The following is a 20,548-nucleotide window of genomic DNA, read 5'->3' on the forward strand; positions in this document are numbered from 1 at the left end:
ACAAATAAAAGTTATCAAACAGGCCCGATAGTGCTAACTTGACAAAAAATATCACTAAAGACACCAATTCGAAGAAGAAAATGATTATTTCTGTTAAGTTTCCACTATTTGGTCTGTTTTATACAATAAAAATTATCAAACAGGCCCGATAGTGCTAATTTAACAAAAACTGTCAACAAAAACTAAAGAAGAAAAATATTATTTTTGTTAAGTTTACACTATTTGGTCTGTTTTATACAAATAAAAGTTATCAAACAGGCCCGATAGTGCTAACTTGACAAAAAATATCACTAAAGACACCAATTCGAAGAAGAAAATGATTATTTCTGTTAAGTTTCCACTATTTGGTCTGTTTTATACAAATGAAGATTATCAAACAGGCCCGATAGTGCTAATTTAACAAAAACTATCAACAAAAACAGAAAATGAAAAATATTATTTTTGTTAAGTTTACACTAATTGGTCTATTTTATACAAACAAAAGTTATCAAACAGGCCCGATAGTGCTAATTTAACAAAAACTATCTACAAAAAACATCAATTCAAGGAAGAAAATGATTATTTTTGTTAAAATTACCTTATTTGGTCTGTTTTATACAAATAAAAGTTATCAAGCAGGCCCGCATAGTGCTAATCTAACAAAAACTATCAACATAAACAGAAAATTAAAAATATTATTTTTGTTAAAATTACACTATTTGGTCTATTTTATACAAACGAAAGTTATCAAACAGGCCCGATAGTGCTAATTTAACAAAAACTATCAACAAAAACATCAATTCAAGGAAGAAAATCATTATTTTTGTTAAAATTACACTATTTGGTCTGTTTTGTACAAATAAAAGTTATCAATCAGGTCTGATAGTGCTAATTTCACAAAAAATATTAACAAAATCATAGTTTATATAAAGCAAAGGAAATATAATTTATATTATTTGGTCAGGTTTATACAACTGAAACTTAAATTATAACACTAATTTAAATAATTTAAATTTAAATTTACGAAGTTAAGTAACTTAGAAAACTATCTACAAAAGAATTTTTTGAATAATAATTTTATCTTTAGTTTACTTAATTTCGTTTATTACAATCTAAATCTAAATTTGTTCTAGTTTATTTTATATAATTGCCCCCTTTGTAGAGAATTAAAAACCAAATTTATTTCTTCTTATTAAAACCTAAAAATATCTAATGTAAGTGTTAAATCTCTCTTTAAATATCTCGCAGATCTTTTAAGTCTTTTATTGTAAGTTAGTATTAAATTTTACTATAAAATAGTTCACTTACACGAGATCTCCAGTTTTTTTTAATATTATTCAAGTAAAAGTTATTTTATTAACTAAAGTAAAACTATTAAAGAAGCAAGCTGAACTCTATAACTGCCAAAAATCTAATATAAACTCTCCCACATTTTGCCCCTTAATAATTATCACCGAACTTTTTTTTTACGATACACTGATCTAATATATACAATAAAGTTTATTAAACAGATTTATTGTAATTAATTAAACCCTTATGGCAAAATAAAATTTTCATTGAGAAAAGTATATTTTTTAAGTAGATAAAAGTTTGTCTGCTTTATAAAATATAAGTTATCAAAAAGATTTAAAAGCGCTAATTTAATAACAATTTTCTATAAAAATAACATTTTTATGGAGAAAAAATAATTTTGTAAGTTAACTTTATTTTATCTGGTTTATACATCTTAAGTTATGAAAAAGACCCTACAGTGCTAATTTATAAGAATCATAAAAAAAAAATTATCCTGAAATAAATTTATTACTATTAGTTTGAAATATTTTATATGTTTTGTTTAAAATATTTTTTTTTTTACAGATAAAAACAATCTATAAACCTTGAACTTTTCTTTTTATTAAAAACTTTTTTTGATTCATAAAAATATTTTATTTATTAAAAAAAAATGTTTTACAACAGTATAATCGAAACACTTTAAGGTGAAAAGGTATGAATAAGTTATCATGAATGTAGTTTTATAGAAATTAAAAATACGATTTACAGATGACTACAAGATAATATCAAAAAAAAATTAATAGACTAAAATATAATATAATTTTTTTAAAGTTGCTTTCTATGGCCAAAAAAAAGTTTTTTGTAACTCACTTTTGTTAACTTGATATTTAAAACCAAAATTTTCAACCAACAAAACCAATTTAAAAGTCTTTTTAGTCTAAAAGAGACTCAATTATTTTTCAAAATTATAAGTATTTTTGTATTATTTAAATAAATATAGTGATTAGATGTTTTTTACAAACTTTCCTTTTCTACGTGATATTTTACCAGTTTATTTTATACACCTATTTTATTAGTGACTAGTAGCCTTTTTTTTTTAAATTTAGTAGTATAAAAAGTTAGAATTCTCAAAATTTATTGTCACAGTTTACTACAAAATGTTAACTTAAAATTTTCAAAAGTAAAAGTGCTTTAGTATAAAAAACATCATAAACTGGTTAAAAATTTTAATAAATCCTCTATCACCAAAATTTATATACATCATACTTTTGAAAACACATTAGTATAAGAAAGTATTTAAAAAACAATTTATTGTAAATTTGTTTAGTTTTCTTGGTCAATTTAGTTCGTACGTATACTCAAATATAACTATTACACACAAAAGTACACTTACATATTTGTTGCTCTAAAATTAGGTTGAAAAAAATATCTGCTAAAATTCTTAAGATTTTGTTTTTTAGTGTAAACATTTTTTCAGATTTCCGAATAAACGGAACTTAGTAATTTAAAAATGATCTTTTATTCTTACTACGTGTTGTATCGAACTAATAAAACAGATTCTTAAGCATTTCAAACGATCAATACAAATATTCATAAAACCTGGTAAATATGTAACCGTATAAGTCTACCTTTGAGGATTTTTTTATGTATGAAATACTTTATGGTAAATATTTAACTCAGCCGGATTATAATTTACTTAATTTTTTATATTCCTAAATATAAGTATATCTCGGCTGAACGTTAGATTCCCTTGAGCAGACCATAAAAGTTTATTGCTGATTAAACTGTTTCCATATTAAATTAAAGTTAGTTCAAGCTACAAATTCTATTCAGACATCCATAAAAGATTTAAGATAAATTAATAAAAATAAAACACAATTTTATAAAATATGTACAGGTATTAATACGTGTAACTTAACATCTGTATTTGAGGCAATTATTTCTATGCATTGTTCCATACGTTTAATATGTATTTAGTTATATAAAATATTTTGTAACAATATAAGTTTGATTGTAATAAAGCAGTGATTTCTTTTTGTCCGATAATATTGTTTGATATACCAATAAGAGTTCAAAACACTGTAGAAGTTAATTCTTTACATGTAAAATCAAAAGTGGTAAAATTTTATTTTCAACAGTATACTTGATTACACTACACAGTTATTATCTGTATAATATATGGTTTAACATATATTACCAAAAATTTTTGTTTAGTCAAATTAAATACTTTTACAAATTCAATACCAACTGTGTGCAAGATAGCATTTAACCGATGTAAAATTTCGTGCCTATTTAGATTAATCTTTTTGAATAATGTGTAATCAGTTTTTATGAAAATTGATAGTTTTCTTTATACTTAACTTAACAAAAGCAAAGCTAAAGAGTTTGTGCGAACTAAATTATCTATGTCTTAATTAATTTATGTGAAAGTGTTTAGTTTACAGATAAAAATTACTATTAAAGTTATCTTTTAATTAAGCTGTTTTTATTATATAGACTTTTTTTGATTCCAAACTCTTTAGTATCATGATACAATAAATGGTTTAGAAAGAATTAGTTGAAAATTAATTGTCAGACATTTTGTTATTTTATAATATTTTGAAAAATTCTCTAATTTATTTTTCATAGTTGTAAAACAAAACTAAATCCATTTTGTATTTATAGTTAAGAAAATCAAGAAAAACAAGTATATTTATCTAAAAACTAATTTCAATTTTATTTTGTACTATTTAGTTACTATAAAACAACATGCTGTAAAATAATTGTATTAAATATGTTTTATTTGACTAAGTATACGAATAAAAAAACACTATAAACTACTTAAAGTTATTTTAAATATTAGTTAATAGTATTAACATATATTAAAAAGTAAGTTTAGAAATCACGAAAAATATAACAAAAAAGTATGATTGTTAAAAAAACGTAAAAAGGTTTTTAATATCCTAATTTTTTGTTCAAGTCTGTAAATCCATCCCCTGTTTGCCCTGCAACAAAAAAATAATTCATGTAAAAAAATTATTATACTTGATTGTTTTTTAAAAACTTTAAGAAAGAAATAACACTTATATTTTTATCTTTACAATACTTTGTTTAGTTTGTGAGCAAAACAACATATTTTTTAACTACTACAACTACTAAAAAACAATTTTACATTCATTCATTTTGTTGACCTAAATGAAAACCTCTTAAAGTACTTTTTGTTACAATTGTAATACAGCTGAACCGATGATAACTAAAATATTTTAGCCGTGATAAAAAGTGTAAATGTATCTTAATACTTAACTTTAAACGTATAAAACATAAGAGATGTTGCTCTTTAAAAAATTAGGCAACTTATTTGTAGATTTACAACTTTTAGGATTTCACAAATGTATTAAAAAACTTATCGTCAAAATAAAAACTTAGTGATAAACATTTAGTAAACTTTATAAAAAATCAGATTTTTAAGACCTGTTGATAACCTTACCATTAAATTTTATAATTAATTTTTATATTTTAATAATTTTATAACGTTTAATTTTTTTTTATATGTAAATTAAATCGATAAACCTAAACTTAAATCCATAGAAAAAAATGTTTAACAACTAAGTTTAAAAAAAATAATAATAACAACTTATACTTAACCTTTTTGCCTCTTGTAGATAATAAAATATTTTAAACTAACCGCTAGGTGGCATCCAAGCAGCGTAAGTTTCACTTTCTTCAAAATTTTCAATCCGCTTCTTTTCTTCTGCAGCCTAAAAAATGATTGATTTATAAAAATTTAATAAAAAAATTCGGTTTTGCTTAATTGTGGTGGAAAAAGACAATAGCATATAATATTTAATTTGATCACAAAGTTGTTTTTTTTGCAGTTTTTAATTATAACTTTTTTGCTTATAGCAAAATAAATAACTTTGGAAATCAAATCATAATTTGAGTTTTCATTTTATAACATTGCAACAATTAGTAAATTAACTGAGCTACTCTACTTGTGTCATTAAAACAATTTATAATTAATTAATTTATAATTAAATCAAAAAAAATCAAAAATACTGTTTTTTTTTGCTCATTAATAATTTATGATGCTAAAATATTGAAAGTTTTACTAGGAACAAATAATTAAACATAACAAAATTTCCAGCCTTAACAAAAAACAAAGCTTGAAAACCTCAAAATAAAAAAAGTTCTCACTTTATGTCTTCTTTTCCTCTTCTTTTTCGCTGGGGCGTCTTCACCTTCCTTCTGAAAATCTCCAGGCTTCGCGGGACACATCAGATTTCTCCTAGCCTCAAGATTTTCTTCCTGCGAATTTTCACCAGCAGCAGAAGTTTCAACTTTCCGCGGAACTTCTTCAACTGGCTCGACGACATCCGGGGTGTTTTTGGTTTCTGCTTCTTTAACTGAAACCTCTTTTCCTTTATCTTTTGCAACTTGCTCTTTGACCTCAGATCTCTCCACCTCTAAATCCGAGTCGGCTTTGTTCTCGTCATCTTCGGTCTCGGGCACGAAAACTTCTTCTCTTTTCGTCGCTGGCAATTTCACGGGTTTTTCAGTTTTCCTGGTGGAATTTTTGGCGCGCATTCTGGCCATCAGCGACATCGGCTGCACTTTTTTGCTGTCAATTTTGGCGGGAAGCACGTGGGTCGGGCGCGCCAATTCCGCCAGTTTCGTGTATGTCACCACCTAGCGGGTATAAAAATTATTTTACGAGAACTTAGTTTTAACCATCATATTTTTAGTTTTCGTATTACAAGCGTTTAAGTTGATAACAGAAGAGTTAAACGCAAAATACATCTAATTAATTTACCCAAATCAGATAAAACCTGAACATCTAAAAAAGAATTTAAACAAACATCTTTCACAAGTTGCTGGTGCTTCAGCCTCAATTTACTTCTTGTGTTCGAATCGAGAGCCTTACCATCCCGGATGTTTCTCATGAAGGCTTGCAACGAATCCTCACTTCCTCCTTTCACTTGCATCACTGTTTTTTGTTAGTTTTTTATTTTGCTTCGCTTTTATAAATATAGTTTTCAGAACATTGCTATTGAATTAATGTTTTGCTTAAATAGTTTAAAATAAATATTTATTTTATGAAAAAAAAAGATTTTGAATTACAGTGAAAATATTCTTATAAACACTGAATAATATAACTGCTCATGCAGAAGGTAAAATATTCTATAGCAGTGACACTTTTTAGATTCGAAACTTAAGAAGTTTTGTTAAAAATAGAATTTACATTCATACTTAAAAATAATAAATTTATTTACACTACATGTGTCACTATTTGCTACAATAAATAAAATAACCATTTTTGCTTACAAATAAATTTAGTTCACTTTATTTATATAAAAAACTAAAACTTAAAAATGGCAGTAAATCTTTAAAAAACATTAGAGTTTGGTTTTAAAAACAAGTTTGTAATTTCCAACAAGATAAAATATACAAAATTTTTATCAACGTTGATAATTTTTATTTTATAGTTAATATTATATTTATTTTATATTAAACGATAACTAACTCTTTTACATTTAAAAAACATTGAACGCTTACCTTGTTTGTCTTTAGCAAGTTTCTTTTCAATTTCAGCTATCTCTGCATTCATTTTTTTCAGCTTTTCCACCTGTAAAAATAAGTAACCATAATATTGTTTTACAAGCCTTTAACCAATAAACAACCACATAGACGTGAATACAATAATAATATACAAAATAAATTAGTCTGTATTGCATGTACTAATTTTCTAAAAAGAAAAAAAAATGCGCTTTCTTGTTTCTAAAAAGTGTATAAAATTTTATTTTTTATAAGACATTATTTTACAAACAATCAAAACATTAAACACATTAAACATTTTTTTTAATTCTACTGTTTTTTTTTTTATAAAAAACCTTAAATAAAGTAAATCTTGTTAGTTAGTTTTTGATTTTAGCTAAAATAATAAGCTTAGTTTTAAAAAACACTTACTTAATTAAAATGGTAAGCGTTATTAGGTTACTTAATATTCTATTTTACACAAAACATTTTCTATTTTTTTCTTTAGTTTTTAGCATTATAAAATCTAATTTTAACATGCAAAACTTTCGAAAAACTGATCAAGGTTTAAATACTAGCTTGAATTAAAGGTTGCAGATTTAGAATGATGGCTTAATCGCATTTTTTAATAATCTTATTTATTAACTTAGAGAAATTTTACAAGAACTGTTTAAGCTGAGGTAGATTATTTATAAACTCATAAACGAAGTATTTCAAAACATTGGCATTTTAAAACACTTTAAAACAAATTTTGTGTATAAAATCCATAATAACAAGTTTGTTTCTTATGAAATCTTAAAATAAAAACTTTTAATCTATTGAATTTGACCGAATCTATGTTTCAAAAATATATTCGGATAAATATTGAAAAACTAGCCCTGTTTTTCAGAAATTAGTCGATATAACTCTAGAGCCATGATAAAGTAAATACAATATAATATAACTTATTTTGATATTTTACCTTAAAATATTAAAAAAAAGTTTGGCGCATATGGCTGTGATATCAAATTATTAAAAATCTCATTAGAGGCAGAGTTGATAAAAAAATTAAGAAAGTATATATTTAAACCTAGTTATTTTTTGATACATCAACTAACTATCAAGCAAATGGTGAATACTAAATATTTATACTGTTAACTCAGTAAAAGTTCTTTTTTTTTACAAATACTGATTTTTATCTTTTGGCATAAACTAAATGCTTATTATCTCAAAAGAAAAAAAAAAGAGTTACATCAACGGACGGCTTAACACTTTTTTAACATCGAAAGCAAACTACTGCAGCTTCACAGCTACGTGCTCAGCTACGTGCACAACTAACCAGCGATTGGTAGGTGTGCGTTTCTCCCACCGCCTCCTTCCTCCTGCTCATCCTGGCCTTCCTCGCCATCCGCTTCTCCTCGAGCTGGCCCGTCCTGTCCAGGTAGTTGTCCTCGTCGCTGTCGTAGTAGTCGTCCTCCTTCCACGCCTTCCTCGATTTCGTCTTGCTCGCTGCTCCCTCTAACGGACGAAAAAAATGCTATTTTCATTTTAGTTTTTATGACTCGTAATTGGTGATGAAGTGTGTTTTGTGAAATTGTTTCTCGTTGTTTGTGTTAGGAACTTATGCAATACTTTTATAACAACGCTTTGTTTTAAACCTTTTTGATTCGTAAACAGTATCAAGTTTTTCTTATAATTCTTAGTAAGCCAAATGATGTTAAAAAACTTAACCCTCGAGAAAATAATTTTCAATACTTTTGTTAAAACACCAAGCAGTTATTTTAGCCAAAAAGCTCTTTTACAGGCGAGCGAGCCCGAATTCCGAAACTAGTCGCACCAACCAATACAAACTACCATTTCAGACAAAAATCACTTAATCACTGAACTGCTCTGGTCGAACATGCCGTGCTGATCGAGTATCTGGCAGGCCTGCAGCGCGCAGTTGCTCACCGCTTCCGCCTTCCGGCCGGTGCACGTGTGCTCGGCGAACTGTTGCTTCCCCCTGTCGCTCGTCACCGGCAGCACCAGCTTGGCCGTCCACTGGCCCGGACGCCTCTCCGTGCACTCGAAGTCCAGGTCCAGTCCTGAGTTTGTTTTTATTTTAATTTACAGGATAATAATGTTTGTAAAATAAATTTGTTTTTTTATAATTCAACTTTGCTGCAGTTCGCAATAAATTTTTGGAAATTCTAATGTATGCTAATAGTTTTTTTTTGGTCAGATCTTCAACACAAGCAATCAGGTTTATATGCATTAAAAAACTGCTAGTATGTAATCAAATTTGTGTCAAAAAATGTCAATACTAACCTTCGGATTCGAAGAAGTGCTTGAGCGCCTTGTTGGGGTCTTTGTAGTAAAACCTGTCCTTGTCAAGATGTTTGAGCAGCTCTGCGTCGCCACCTTGCGTCTGCTGCTCCTCATCGCTCGATTCTTCCGCTACAGCGTCCTCTACTGGATAATTAAATCAAGATCGTTGATAATGGTGGTTTAACTTTCAATATTTTTGGTCAAAACTTTTAAAACACGATTTTAAACTAGTTAGTCTGAGCAGCTTAAAAAACAAAATTATATATACTCACAACTCATTGCGGTTCAAGTTATATAAATACAAACAACGCTTTTATCTCAAAAACCGAGCTACGCATTAAATAAACAACTAACAAAACCAACACATGTACTCTACTGAATAATTTTAACAAGATCATTAACTATGATGGCATACACCAATATTTACACCTTTAATCCAAATATAATTAACAACACAATAATAAAACTAACACATTCCCCACGTGACACCTGCCGCGCTGCCACTGTCCTCCCCTGAATGCTCGCTCTTCCCGCCTGACTCCTCATCGGATGAACTGTCGTCTCCCATCATCAGCTTGTCCAGCGACATTTGCTTCTCCTTCCTCAACCTGATCATTGAAGAGTTTTAAAAAATGCGTTTTGAATAATCATATGACAAAGTCAGATTTAAGTAAAACATTTTAAAAGCATTTATAAAAAGGATTGTGCAATGTAGTCTTAACAAATGTACGAAATGAAAAAGACTTTTTTAATGCATATTTTACATGCCATGTGTAAATTTTTTACAATATAAATTCTAAAATAATTAAAAAACTTTGCTCTCTCGCGAAGTTCAGTTACACTTTCTTTCGATTCTTCTTCCTGGTCTTCTTCTGGACCCTTAAAAGTTTTGATTTGTAGTAAAAAATTTAGTTTAAAATTAAAAACTAAACGATGTAAGGTTTTTATTTAAAACTTAGTTAAACTTGTTGGATATCATTACTCCCTATCAGGTACGTAGCTTGATACGAAGCTGCAGCGCTTCAATTTTATTAAATCAAAACATATGGTTTACGTTTTATTTTTATTATTTTTAGCTAGTTTTAGATAAATAAATCTACTTTGGTGAAAATGGAAATTAAAAGTACTCTTTAATTTCTCGATTAAAAGTCCCTGCTCTATATACTTATGATAAAAATAATAAATGTTTACATTTACAATTTACATAAGTCTTGTGAGAAGAGATTAAAACTTTAACCAAACATCAAGAAGGTGTAATATAACAATCTTTATGACAATTCAGAACATATTATTGCAAGATGAATAACTAGTTACAGGAAATAAAATACCGATAATATTTTAAAAAGCATCATGCAGCCTTCAAAGAAATATTTCAAAAGTATTTTCATTACGAATTCCTAAACTACCGTTATAAAAACAAATAAATATGCATAATAATTATATATACCAGTTAACAAAACAAACAGTTACAAAATAAAAGCATTTATATTTTCAAATAAACAAAAATATACAACAACGAACCTGCAATATGTACATTCTTGTGCTCGACCCGAACTTGACCATGTGACCCACCTTCAGCCTGTAGTAAGTCTTCGGCTGGCACCGCTGCTTGTTGATGAAGGTGCCGTGAGTCGAGCCGTTGTCCCACACGTACCAGCCCTTCGACCCGTCCTTCTGGAAGTGCACGTTGTCGTCGGTGGGCTGAGGGCACCCGTACTGGAGCACTGCGTGGTATCTGAACAAAAGCATTAGCTTAGTGAAAGCTTTATTAGAATGAGCATTGACGTGCATTAAGTCTTTTCAATAAAGTTATTTTAAAAACAGTTTGTTAACCACACAGTTAAGTTTTATTAAGTAAAATTTAACGATAAACAGCTATTCAAGACTTTCCTTTTTTGGCTTACAAATCAATTTGTTCTGACTAAGTTTTGTTATTTTCAGAACAATAACCAACTGTTTGGTTTTGTTTCTTGGTCTAATGGTCAAATAGCTCTAGTTTTATCCCTTGTTGTAAGCAAATTTACACAAAAAAAGTTTTGAAGTACATCTAATAATAACAATAACACTCTCAGTACTTAGTTTTTTTATGGTAAAACCACAATGGTCACAAAGCTTATAATATAAAATAAAGAATTAAACATTTAAAAAAAAACAAAAAAATTTAACATCTGTGTGCATTTAGAAACAACTTTTCAAAACTAACAACAGGAAAAAATCAAAAACTATTTTTTAATAGATATATGAACAACAAAATATCTTTCACATGACATTCTTAGTCTAATGACCTTGATCTTTTTTGTACTGTATTACAACGTTAAGAAAAAATTTCCCAACTCAAGTCATTATGCTTAAAAAGTATCTTATAAAAGTATTGAATTGCATTGTTGTTAACGGAAAAGGAGCTGTAAGATTTTTTTTACAAATTTAACATTGGGTCTTGATGCTTTAAGTATAAACTACAAGTCGGTTTTTATATAATATAAAAACTATACCTAACTTTTGAGATACAGAAACTTTTGTAAAAAGTTTTCGAAAACAAACGTACAGATCACAATTTTTTTTAAGCTATTTAAAATATTAATAAAATTCTATTTTATCCTTAATTTTTTAGCTTAAGACCTCAAATTTTCAGGAAACAATCCTTACGTAGTTTAAAAGACTCTGGAGGATGAAATTTTAAAAATATTGAAAAGATTCTGCATCAAAAATATTTAAATATTAATAATTAAATAGACTTCCTGTGAAACTTAGAACAATGGTTAAAAAATGACGAAGATAGATTTTTATTGATAAGTCTTTTTTTTTTTGCCTTTTTGGTTTGCACCTTTCATAAAAAAACTTATTGATCAATTATATCTCAAAAGTTACTTTGTATTTTGCTTGGCATTTAAAAATGTCTGATAGCCTAGATAAAAACTACAAAATAAGATAAAGTTGTAAATACAAGACAGACTCCCCCTACGCCTTGAAATTAAGAAGTAAGTGTTTTGTTGGACTAGTAGAAAGGGTTTTTTTTGAATTGTTATAATAAAAAAATAAGATAATGTTTATACATACCAGTGGCAACATGTGGTGACATTAATTTCTAACATATGCCATAGATGTACAATTTCAATCTTTTTTGCAGTTTTAAAATAAATGCATGTTTCAATGTTATATAGGACCTAATCAAATTTTTTCAATTTAATCTTATTTTTACAAGTTTTGTTTTACATAAAAGATGCTTTTAAAAAAATAACAATAGTAGTTTTTAAGATATAAGATGTCAAAGAAGGTGAGTTTAATAATTTATAAAGAAGACTCAACCTCTAAGGGCAAAAAAAATTTATCTCCTCCTACAGTTTTTAAACTTTTTTTTAATGTATACTTTGTTCTTAAATAAATTTCATTTGAAATCAGGTATTTTTAATGCTGAGAAAAATTTATTTTATTTACCATAAGTTTTATTTAAAGTTTATTTTCAAAATTCTGCCATCTAAAACATTGAACACCATAAAAGGAATGTATCCTAAAAAGTTAAGGTCTTTAATTTAAAAATATAGGAGAAATACCTTTTTAGTCCACTTAAAAAGTTTAAAGTAAATTGTCAATAAAGAACCTGCCTATTTTTCATTTTTATTCAAAACATTTTACAAAACTGGCTAAATTTAAGAGTTAAGAGCATATTAAAGATATTTTATGCTGTAAAAATAGCTTATTGCTTGTTAATTAAGTTTTTGTATAAGATCATATACTATATATTTTTCCAATGTGTCAATTCACTATGACCTTATGTAAAAACAATATTGTTTGAAAGTAGTCTAAATTGCTCAAAATCGACATAGTTAAATCTTATATTGAATTAAAAACTTTTGTTTTAATCATTTATAAAGATACCCATACATTTTATTGAAATAAAAATACTTAAGTCAGATATTCAGTGACTATCCTAGAAAAAAGTACACACGATGGCTAGAATAAGTCTAGTATGTTAATAAAAAAAATCCAATTAATTTATTAAAATAACTATTTTTTAAAGACAAAATTAAAAGAAAACCATTTAATTTAAGTTATAAAACATAAGAAGTTATATTTAGTCTTCTATTTTAGTACCTTGTAATCTTAAAAATATAGTTAATTAAATATGTTTTACTAAAACTTAAAAATAAAGCTTTTTAGCTTATTAATAAACTAACGTAAAAATCAAAAAGAATTATACTTCCAAGAATAAACAACTTATAAACCAGGTATTTTTTTGAGAATTGAAAACATTTAAATAATTATATTTTTATTCATATGTTTACAAAAAGTTATTGTTAATAAACTATACTATTTATTTTGAAAAACAACCTTAAATAAAATTATAACAATTTAGGAAAAAAAATATAGTTAACAAATTAGAATTAAATTTATTAACTCTAAATTTAATAAATATAAAATAAAAAAGTTTGTTTTTAAAATACATAACATTCAAAAAAAAAAAGCTAAGTTACAATATATAGCAATATTTAACCTGAAAAACAAAATTTAAGTGCAAAATTGAAACCATATTTTTTTAATAAAATTAATTTTTGCTCCTTAATGGAAAGTTGAAATATGGACTAAAAGTAAGTTTTTTTTGAGTTTTAATAATTTTGGAAAAACTGTTGATACAAATCTACAAATGGCAATTATGTTATGTGAAAATACATTTTCAATTTCAAATTTTTCTTAAAATTTATCTATTTCATTTGTTGAGCTCAAAACTTCAAACTTTTAGAAAAGTTTCCTTGAAATGATAAAATATTTTTTTTGAGCATACTTTAAAAAGTTAAAATTGTACCTCCTAAAACTTTGAAATCTTAGTTTAAAAAAATTTATAGTACAAATATTTCAAAATCTTTTTAAAATAAATTTAAAACATTTCACGGCAAACTAAAAATTATAAATAAAAAAAAACTGTTTCAATAAAAATCTTATCCTAGAACTTTTAGAATTTTTCTCTTAACTGTGCTTTTTATAGATAGTTTCAAAATTACATGGAGCATTTAAAAAAAATTTTTGAATATAATCTTGTTTTTTTAAACTAGGTGATATTTTCTGGGAGGTTTAATACAATTAAATTTTCATCTAAATTATGAGCATTTTTGTGATGCTTAAAATGTATTTCTGAAAAATTAGAGTCCTGTAGCTCAATAAAAGTAGATTGACTTTTGGTGTACATTTAAAAAAGAATTTAATCTGACTACAAATATATTGTTGATTTTGTGTACATAAATTTTCACAAATGGTGAAACTTAAAACATTAAGTGAAATTAAATGGAGTTTTTATGTTCATAATTTTTGCCTTTAACTAAGAGCATATTTTTATTTTTTGAAAGTTATTGCACTTATGGTTTTAAAATTAAACAAAAGCATGAAACACCAAACAACCTTGATATGTGAGGATGCTCCAACATGAAGTCACAGTCTCTCATTCTTCCTAACACAACTTTACATTTCCCCCCAAGGTCCAAATTGCTTATGATTGATCCTCCCTTTAAAACCTCAAATGAATAGGTCTTTTCCTCTGTTTCTCCTTTTGATTTGGTGGTTCTTGCCCAGTATGGAAGATTATAGTTGAAGTTAGCTGCCTTTTGACTTCCAACTACTTTGGGTGCTTTCTGCACCTTCACTTTTTTGTCATGTGGTTTTTCAGCTGCTTCATCAAATGCTGCTTTTGATTTGTCTATTTTGCTAACTGGCAATTTGAACGACAAAGAATCATTTTTCTTTTCATTTTCAGGTACTTTTTCTGCCTCTTTTGCTGAGAGCTCAGTCTTACTTGGCTTAAAACTTTTGTAAATCTCAGAAGGCAGCTTAAGGGATATTGTTTCATTTTTAGTTGCTGTATTTTTTTGTTTTGCTAATTTTAATTCTTTTTGTGCCTTTAAGGGTTTAATTTCCGGAGCTTTAAATTCAAAATTTTCTTTTTGTTTAGTAGTCTCATTAGAAACAATATTATTTTGATTTTCATCCATTGTATGGATACTGTCTTATTAAAATTAAACTTATGTTTCTTAATATTTAAAACAAAAGTAAAAAACTGAATATTATTATTAGATATATTATTTAAGGATATAAATTATAAAACATATACCTCATTTAAGTAAAAATTTAGGTTTTTTTTATTTTTCAGAGTTGCCACTTGAGTCAAAAAAAAACTGCTCTGAGTGACCTTAGACTGCCCTAAGTCACTCTGAGTTTTTTTTTAACCTTTAAATTTTTTTAGCTTTTGGCGTAAACTACTGTTACCTCATTTTTATTTTTCTTCTGAATAATTAAAAGGAAGGTTGTATGTGTATGCTTCTGCATTAGATTTTCACTAAACTTATGTGAAATATTGTTTTCAAAGAGTAGACAACACTAGTCTATACTCATTTTTTACTTTTTTTCTTTACTTTTTTAGTGAAAATAAGTATTTAAAAGTTGTAACAAACAACTTTATCTATGAATTAAGGACGTAAAAAATAATATAATTATACTAAGTTATATAAATAACTAAAATTATTAGGTATATTAGAACTTTCAAATGCTTAGTTAAGCTTTTATATCTCTAAATTTTTTCTGTTTAATATAAACCTAAATCATGATAACTATAAATTTTAAATTTAATTTTAAACAAAAACTATATTGTTAATTCTAAGAATAGTGAAGAACTAGCCACAAGGCTAAAAAATTTAATAAACATTTCAAATCAATAAAAATCATATTTTTGAACAAAGTTATAAAAAGTTATAAAAAGTCAATAAAAGTTATAAAAAATAACAAAATATTAAAAGTTGATCAGCTAATTTTCTTTTAGATTTAGAAAAATCTGCCTGGTTTTTATTTTAATCTTAAAACTATCCTGAGATTTTTATTAAAAATTAACAGTGCCCTGAGTCATCCTGAGTCTCCCTGAGATTTTCCAGAATTTAAAAATATACTGAGTTTCCTGAGTGTGTGGCAATACCAATTCACGAAACTGAAGTTTTATAGACATTTAAATCCAAGATTCTCAACACATTCTCATTTTTTACTTGTAGTCATTACCGCATTTTAAAACCACCCGTAGTCACATTAGAGCAATGAAACTCTAGAACCTTGTTCCATGTTCGTAGAACTAAGGTCAAAATAAGTATTAACTTTCTACTATAAAAAATAAAATAGTTACTGTACCTGAAAAGTAAAAAAAAATATTAAACACACTTTGAAACAGCCCGTAGTCACAATAGAACAACAAACCTCTACACACATGGAACAAGGTTATAGAGTTTTGTTGCTCTATTGTGACTACGGGCGTTTTAAAGTTGGTTTACTAGGCTTCTTCAATTTTTTGATTATTATTTTTAGGTATTTTTCGGGGTACCAGAACTATTTTATTTTTTATAGTAGAAAGTTAATACTTGTTTTGACCTTAGTTCTACAAACATGGAACAAGGTTCTATAATTTTATTGCTCTAATGTGTCTATGGGCTGTTTCAAAATGCGGTAATTACTAGAAGTTAAAAATGATAATGTCTCAAGAATCTTAAATCTAAATGTCTATGAAACTTCAGCCATGTTCCCAATTCTTGTTTATTAATGTTTACTAAGAACTGTGGCCTGATGGAGTAGGGATCTTAATGACAGCTTTTAAAACTCTATTGAGTTAAACGTTGCAAGATTGAAACCTAGTAGTCAAAACAAATACAAAAATAAAGAAAGGAAAAATGTGAAAATCATACAACTATGGTCCATAGACTGGTGTTGTGGAGAAAGATCCTAAGGTCATTGAGCTAAACACATTTAACTTTAAACAGTAAAAACACTACTTTAAGCTAGGTTTATTTTTAGAGTAGTAGATAACATTCGAGGATGAAGTATAAAAATAAAATTTAGACTTTTTGAATACAAAATAATAAATCTAGATTGATAAAAAGTAATTTCTCTAATGCAAATAATTAATTAATATAATACATTACATTTAATTTATTTAATTAAGTATATTTAGTTTAATATATTTAACTTAATGTATTACATCACATACATACATTAAAAAAATAGATAACACAAGTACCAACCAAAAGAAATTAAGCCATATCTGCATGTGACATAACTCACTCAACCAAAGCACTGCAAACTTACTCAGTATACTGGCTCAACAAAGAATTTTTTGTAACTTTATTTAAAGTGATCCTTTTTTAAGTCTTTAAAAATTTTTGGAACACTAGACCACAACTTAGGACCCAAATACCTGAAGGGGTTAAGGCCAAGCCCCGTTCTAGGTCTTTCAACTGCAAAATTACTATTTTCTAATGCCTTGTATTGTGTGTATGATTGATTTTTTGTGTCTAATTAAATTTTTACTTCTTAACATGTAATTTTTTTTTAATCCTAGGTTTTTTTGTCCCTTTAGTTAATAATTACAGTTTTTTTTTTAATTTCTCAATACCCACATTCTTTTATCATAAATTGTCAAACTCGAGGATTCCAGGTTTAATGTCAAGCTAAATAGTACCCTTCATAGAGGGGGACTTTGTAATTAGTCACCAGATCTTTCGCTCTACCGAGCACGAAAAAAAGCTTTTTTAAAGAAAAACGTTCAACGTTTTCAATAAACTAACTTTTATAAAATATTAAAGTGCCTTATCGTGAGTAGTTAAACAGCAATGATAACTAATGCGAGTTGGGTCACTAAAATTAGATGTAATTATCAGTTTCAAACTGGCATACTTTTAAGTTTTTTTACTGTCTCTTTACAATATACTTAATCTTTTTTTTTACTATTTATATAAATTTGTTATATTGTTTTGTTAGGTCAAAATATCTAAAAAAATATTATTTTGTATAGATACTTTTTATTTTATATAGATTGCATCTCGATCACCGAGAGGTTTTTTTGCAGATCCAGGTACTCGAACCAAAAAAATTTTGAGCAATTTTTCGTTATTAGTCAATAAACTACATATATATAAAATAAACTTTTAAAGATTAACCTTGTTTAAGTAAACACTTTAAAAAAAAATAAATAAAAAGATATATACCTTATTTGATAAAACAATTATTGTTTGAAAAATTTTTTACAAACTATTAAAATTATAAAAACATAAATTGTTTATAATTTTTATGCACATTTAACGTAACATAATGTTACAGATAATACAGTATATGATATATTTTTAATATAAGCATAAATGGTTATGTATATATACTTTTTTAATTATATACTCAGAGTGATACTTTTTTATATTTTAAATTTAAAATAATTAAAATAGCAATTACAATCTTATACAAAGATAATAATAAATGAAATATAGAAAATATTTGAAGACAAACAAAATAGTAAAAAAAATAGAATGAATAAACTTTTTCAGTTAAAACAAAAAGTAGTGTGAAACGTAAGAATAAAACAATTTTAGTACTTAAAAAGTGGTATTTAGAATTTTCAATATAGTGTTTTCAATTAAAATAAACACGAAAAGCCGTTTAAACGTCCCTAGTAGAACCTTTTGTGAACATATGTCATCAATAATTGGTTGAGACATGGTTTGTATAAATAAAAATGTACTTTTTAGCTTACATACACGAAGACACTTTAAAATATCTAAATTTAAAAGATACCGTTTTAGTAAAAAATAAAACAAATAGTTATAATAAAAAAATTAAATAATTATACTTTTCAGCAATAAGAAACACAAAAACACTTGTAAACTCTTTTATGGTCAGGTTCCTAGACAAGACATTAAATTGCACATGTGGTGTATGACTCGATAACCGAAAGCTTTTTTATACACTAGGTTCTTGAACCATACTTTTTGAACACTATTTTTTTCGTTCAATAAATAATAATCAAATGATAAAAATAGTTGTAAAATGTAATTTGAGCAGGTTTAGTGTATAAACTTTCAATAAATGAACTTTTTAAGCAAAAAAACACAACTAAAACGTCTTTAAACTTATTCTAAACTAAACAAAACTTTGAAAATTATATCAAATTGTGTACTTAATAATAAAAAATGCTTGTAGGATTCATATAAAACAGACATAAAGGTTGCAAGGGACATAGCTTTAAAACACTTTTCAGTTCTAAATCAAAATATTTAGCTTGTATTTCGGCATAATAACTCAAAACATAGGACCTACCACTTTTACTTAGACTAATAAGTTTGGAAACAATTACTGTTGGTTAAATTAATTGTTTTATAATTTAGTTTTTTGGGTTTGTCAAAAGTATATCTTTAATCATTTGTAGTATATTAAACATGTTTTTTATTACTTTTGTATTCTGTTACCATGATTTTACCACAATAAGCACTTTAAAATGATATGCTAGGCAGTTATAAAAGAAAAAAATATAAAGAACATACTTTTTAGTAAAAACAAACACAAAAACACTATCTTTACTGTTGAAGTGTTGCAATTTATTGTGAATTTTGTGTTATGGTTTTAATTGTAATATTATCGAAATTTATATTTAGTTTATTGTTTTATCATATACTTCTTGAATTATATTTCTTATACTTATACTTAAAAATATAGTTGTAGTGTAGTAATTTGTGAAAAAAAATCTTAAGCATATGAAAATTATAAATACAAAATCTGATTTTACCGTCAAAGTTCAATGGCCGAGCGGCTAGACTTGAAAATATCATAATCGCAAAAGTTAGACTCCAGAACTAACATTGCATGATTTATAAAAAATAATATTATATAAAATAAATAAGAATACTTTATCTAAAAAACTTTTGTTGTGTGAAATTATATTTTAAGAAGTTATTTTAGCTTTCATGAGTATATTTATTTTTCATAAAAAAATTTAGACCACCTTAAAGGGCACAAGGGTGGTTCCACAATAATAAATTAAAATATATCACTACTTTCATAGAAAAAATTAGTACTCACCTTTAAATTAAAGTTTTAAGATTCTTTTAAAGTTGTTTTTGAAATGAGTCAGTAGAGTAATCATGTTAGCTCTGTTGATATTAAATAAGAAACTTACAGAATTACCTAACTAAAACTTTCAATACTAGTTATATCGTATAACTTTTTCCTCTTTAGTTTCTTCCTAAACAAATATATTTTTCTTGAATATTGTGATAAATCAGAAAGTAAGCGTTTACAACAGTGTTTTAGATAAAAAAACACAGTTATAAAAACTACATCCTGAGTTATCTTGACTTCTTTCAAAAAATCTCCCCTGACAGTAAAACTAATAAAAATGAAAGCTATCTTTTACACTTTTAAACTGCAAGTTTATTTTGAAAAAGAATATATGAATATATTTTTTTTTATTTCACACTTTTATTTAGTTTCAAACCACACTACTATTTTGTAAAAAAATATTGAAAATGAAAAAGAAAGGTTAAACTATTTGTTTTTAAAACAACTTAAAAATATAATTAGTTATTGTACTAAAAACTTAGATTTTAAGACTTTGATAAAGTATAGCTACTACTTTACTGACTTGATCTTAACAAAACACAAGTTTTAGATTAATTTTCATCTAGATACTTTTAATTAAAAACTTTTGCTCACTTTA

The 20,548-nt window shown here is 26.2% G+C and overlaps 1 protein-coding gene across 1 annotated transcript; it reads right to left on the reverse strand.

The window, feature by feature from the left end:
• Positions 1-4,008: 4,008 nt before the first annotated feature.
• Positions 4,009-15,153, reverse strand: LOC145849779 (kanadaptin-like). Its single transcript, XM_082954830.1, has 12 exons — positions 14,440-15,153; positions 10,570-10,783; positions 9,863-9,927; positions 9,520-9,656; positions 9,049-9,192; positions 8,628-8,825; positions 8,081-8,259; positions 6,784-6,853; positions 6,087-6,214; positions 5,425-5,916; positions 4,916-4,988; positions 4,009-4,235 (listed from the first exon to the last, which is right to left on the reverse strand). The coding sequence occupies exons 1-12, from the start codon at positions 15,024-15,026 to the stop codon at positions 4,186-4,188; spliced, it is 2,337 nt and encodes a 778-aa protein (XP_082810956.1). The 5' UTR covers positions 15,027-15,153; the 3' UTR covers positions 4,009-4,185.
• Positions 15,154-20,548: the final 5,395 nt, after the last annotated feature.

This window comes from Thalia democratica, chromosome 2, assembly GCF_965202585.1.
Source record: "Thalia democratica chromosome 2, ktThaDemo2.hap1.1, whole genome shotgun sequence".
NCBI lineage: Eukaryota > Metazoa > Chordata > Thaliacea > Salpida > Salpidae > Thalia > Thalia democratica.

Bases quoted from the DNA above. Each gene is read 5' to 3' on its own strand.
- LOC145849779 (XM_082954830.1), bottom strand. From the start codon at position 15,026: ATGGATGAAAATCAAAATAATATTGTTTCTAATGAGACTACTAAACAA. The intron at 6,215-6,783 runs GTAAGCGTTCAA...AACAAAAAACAG, and splicing joins ACTTGCTAAAGACAAACAAG to TGATGCAAGTGAAAGGAGGA. The intron at 4,236-4,915 runs GTTAGTTTAAAA...TTTTTGTTGCAG, and splicing joins TGCTTGGATGCCACCTAGCG to GGCAAACAGGGGATGGATTT.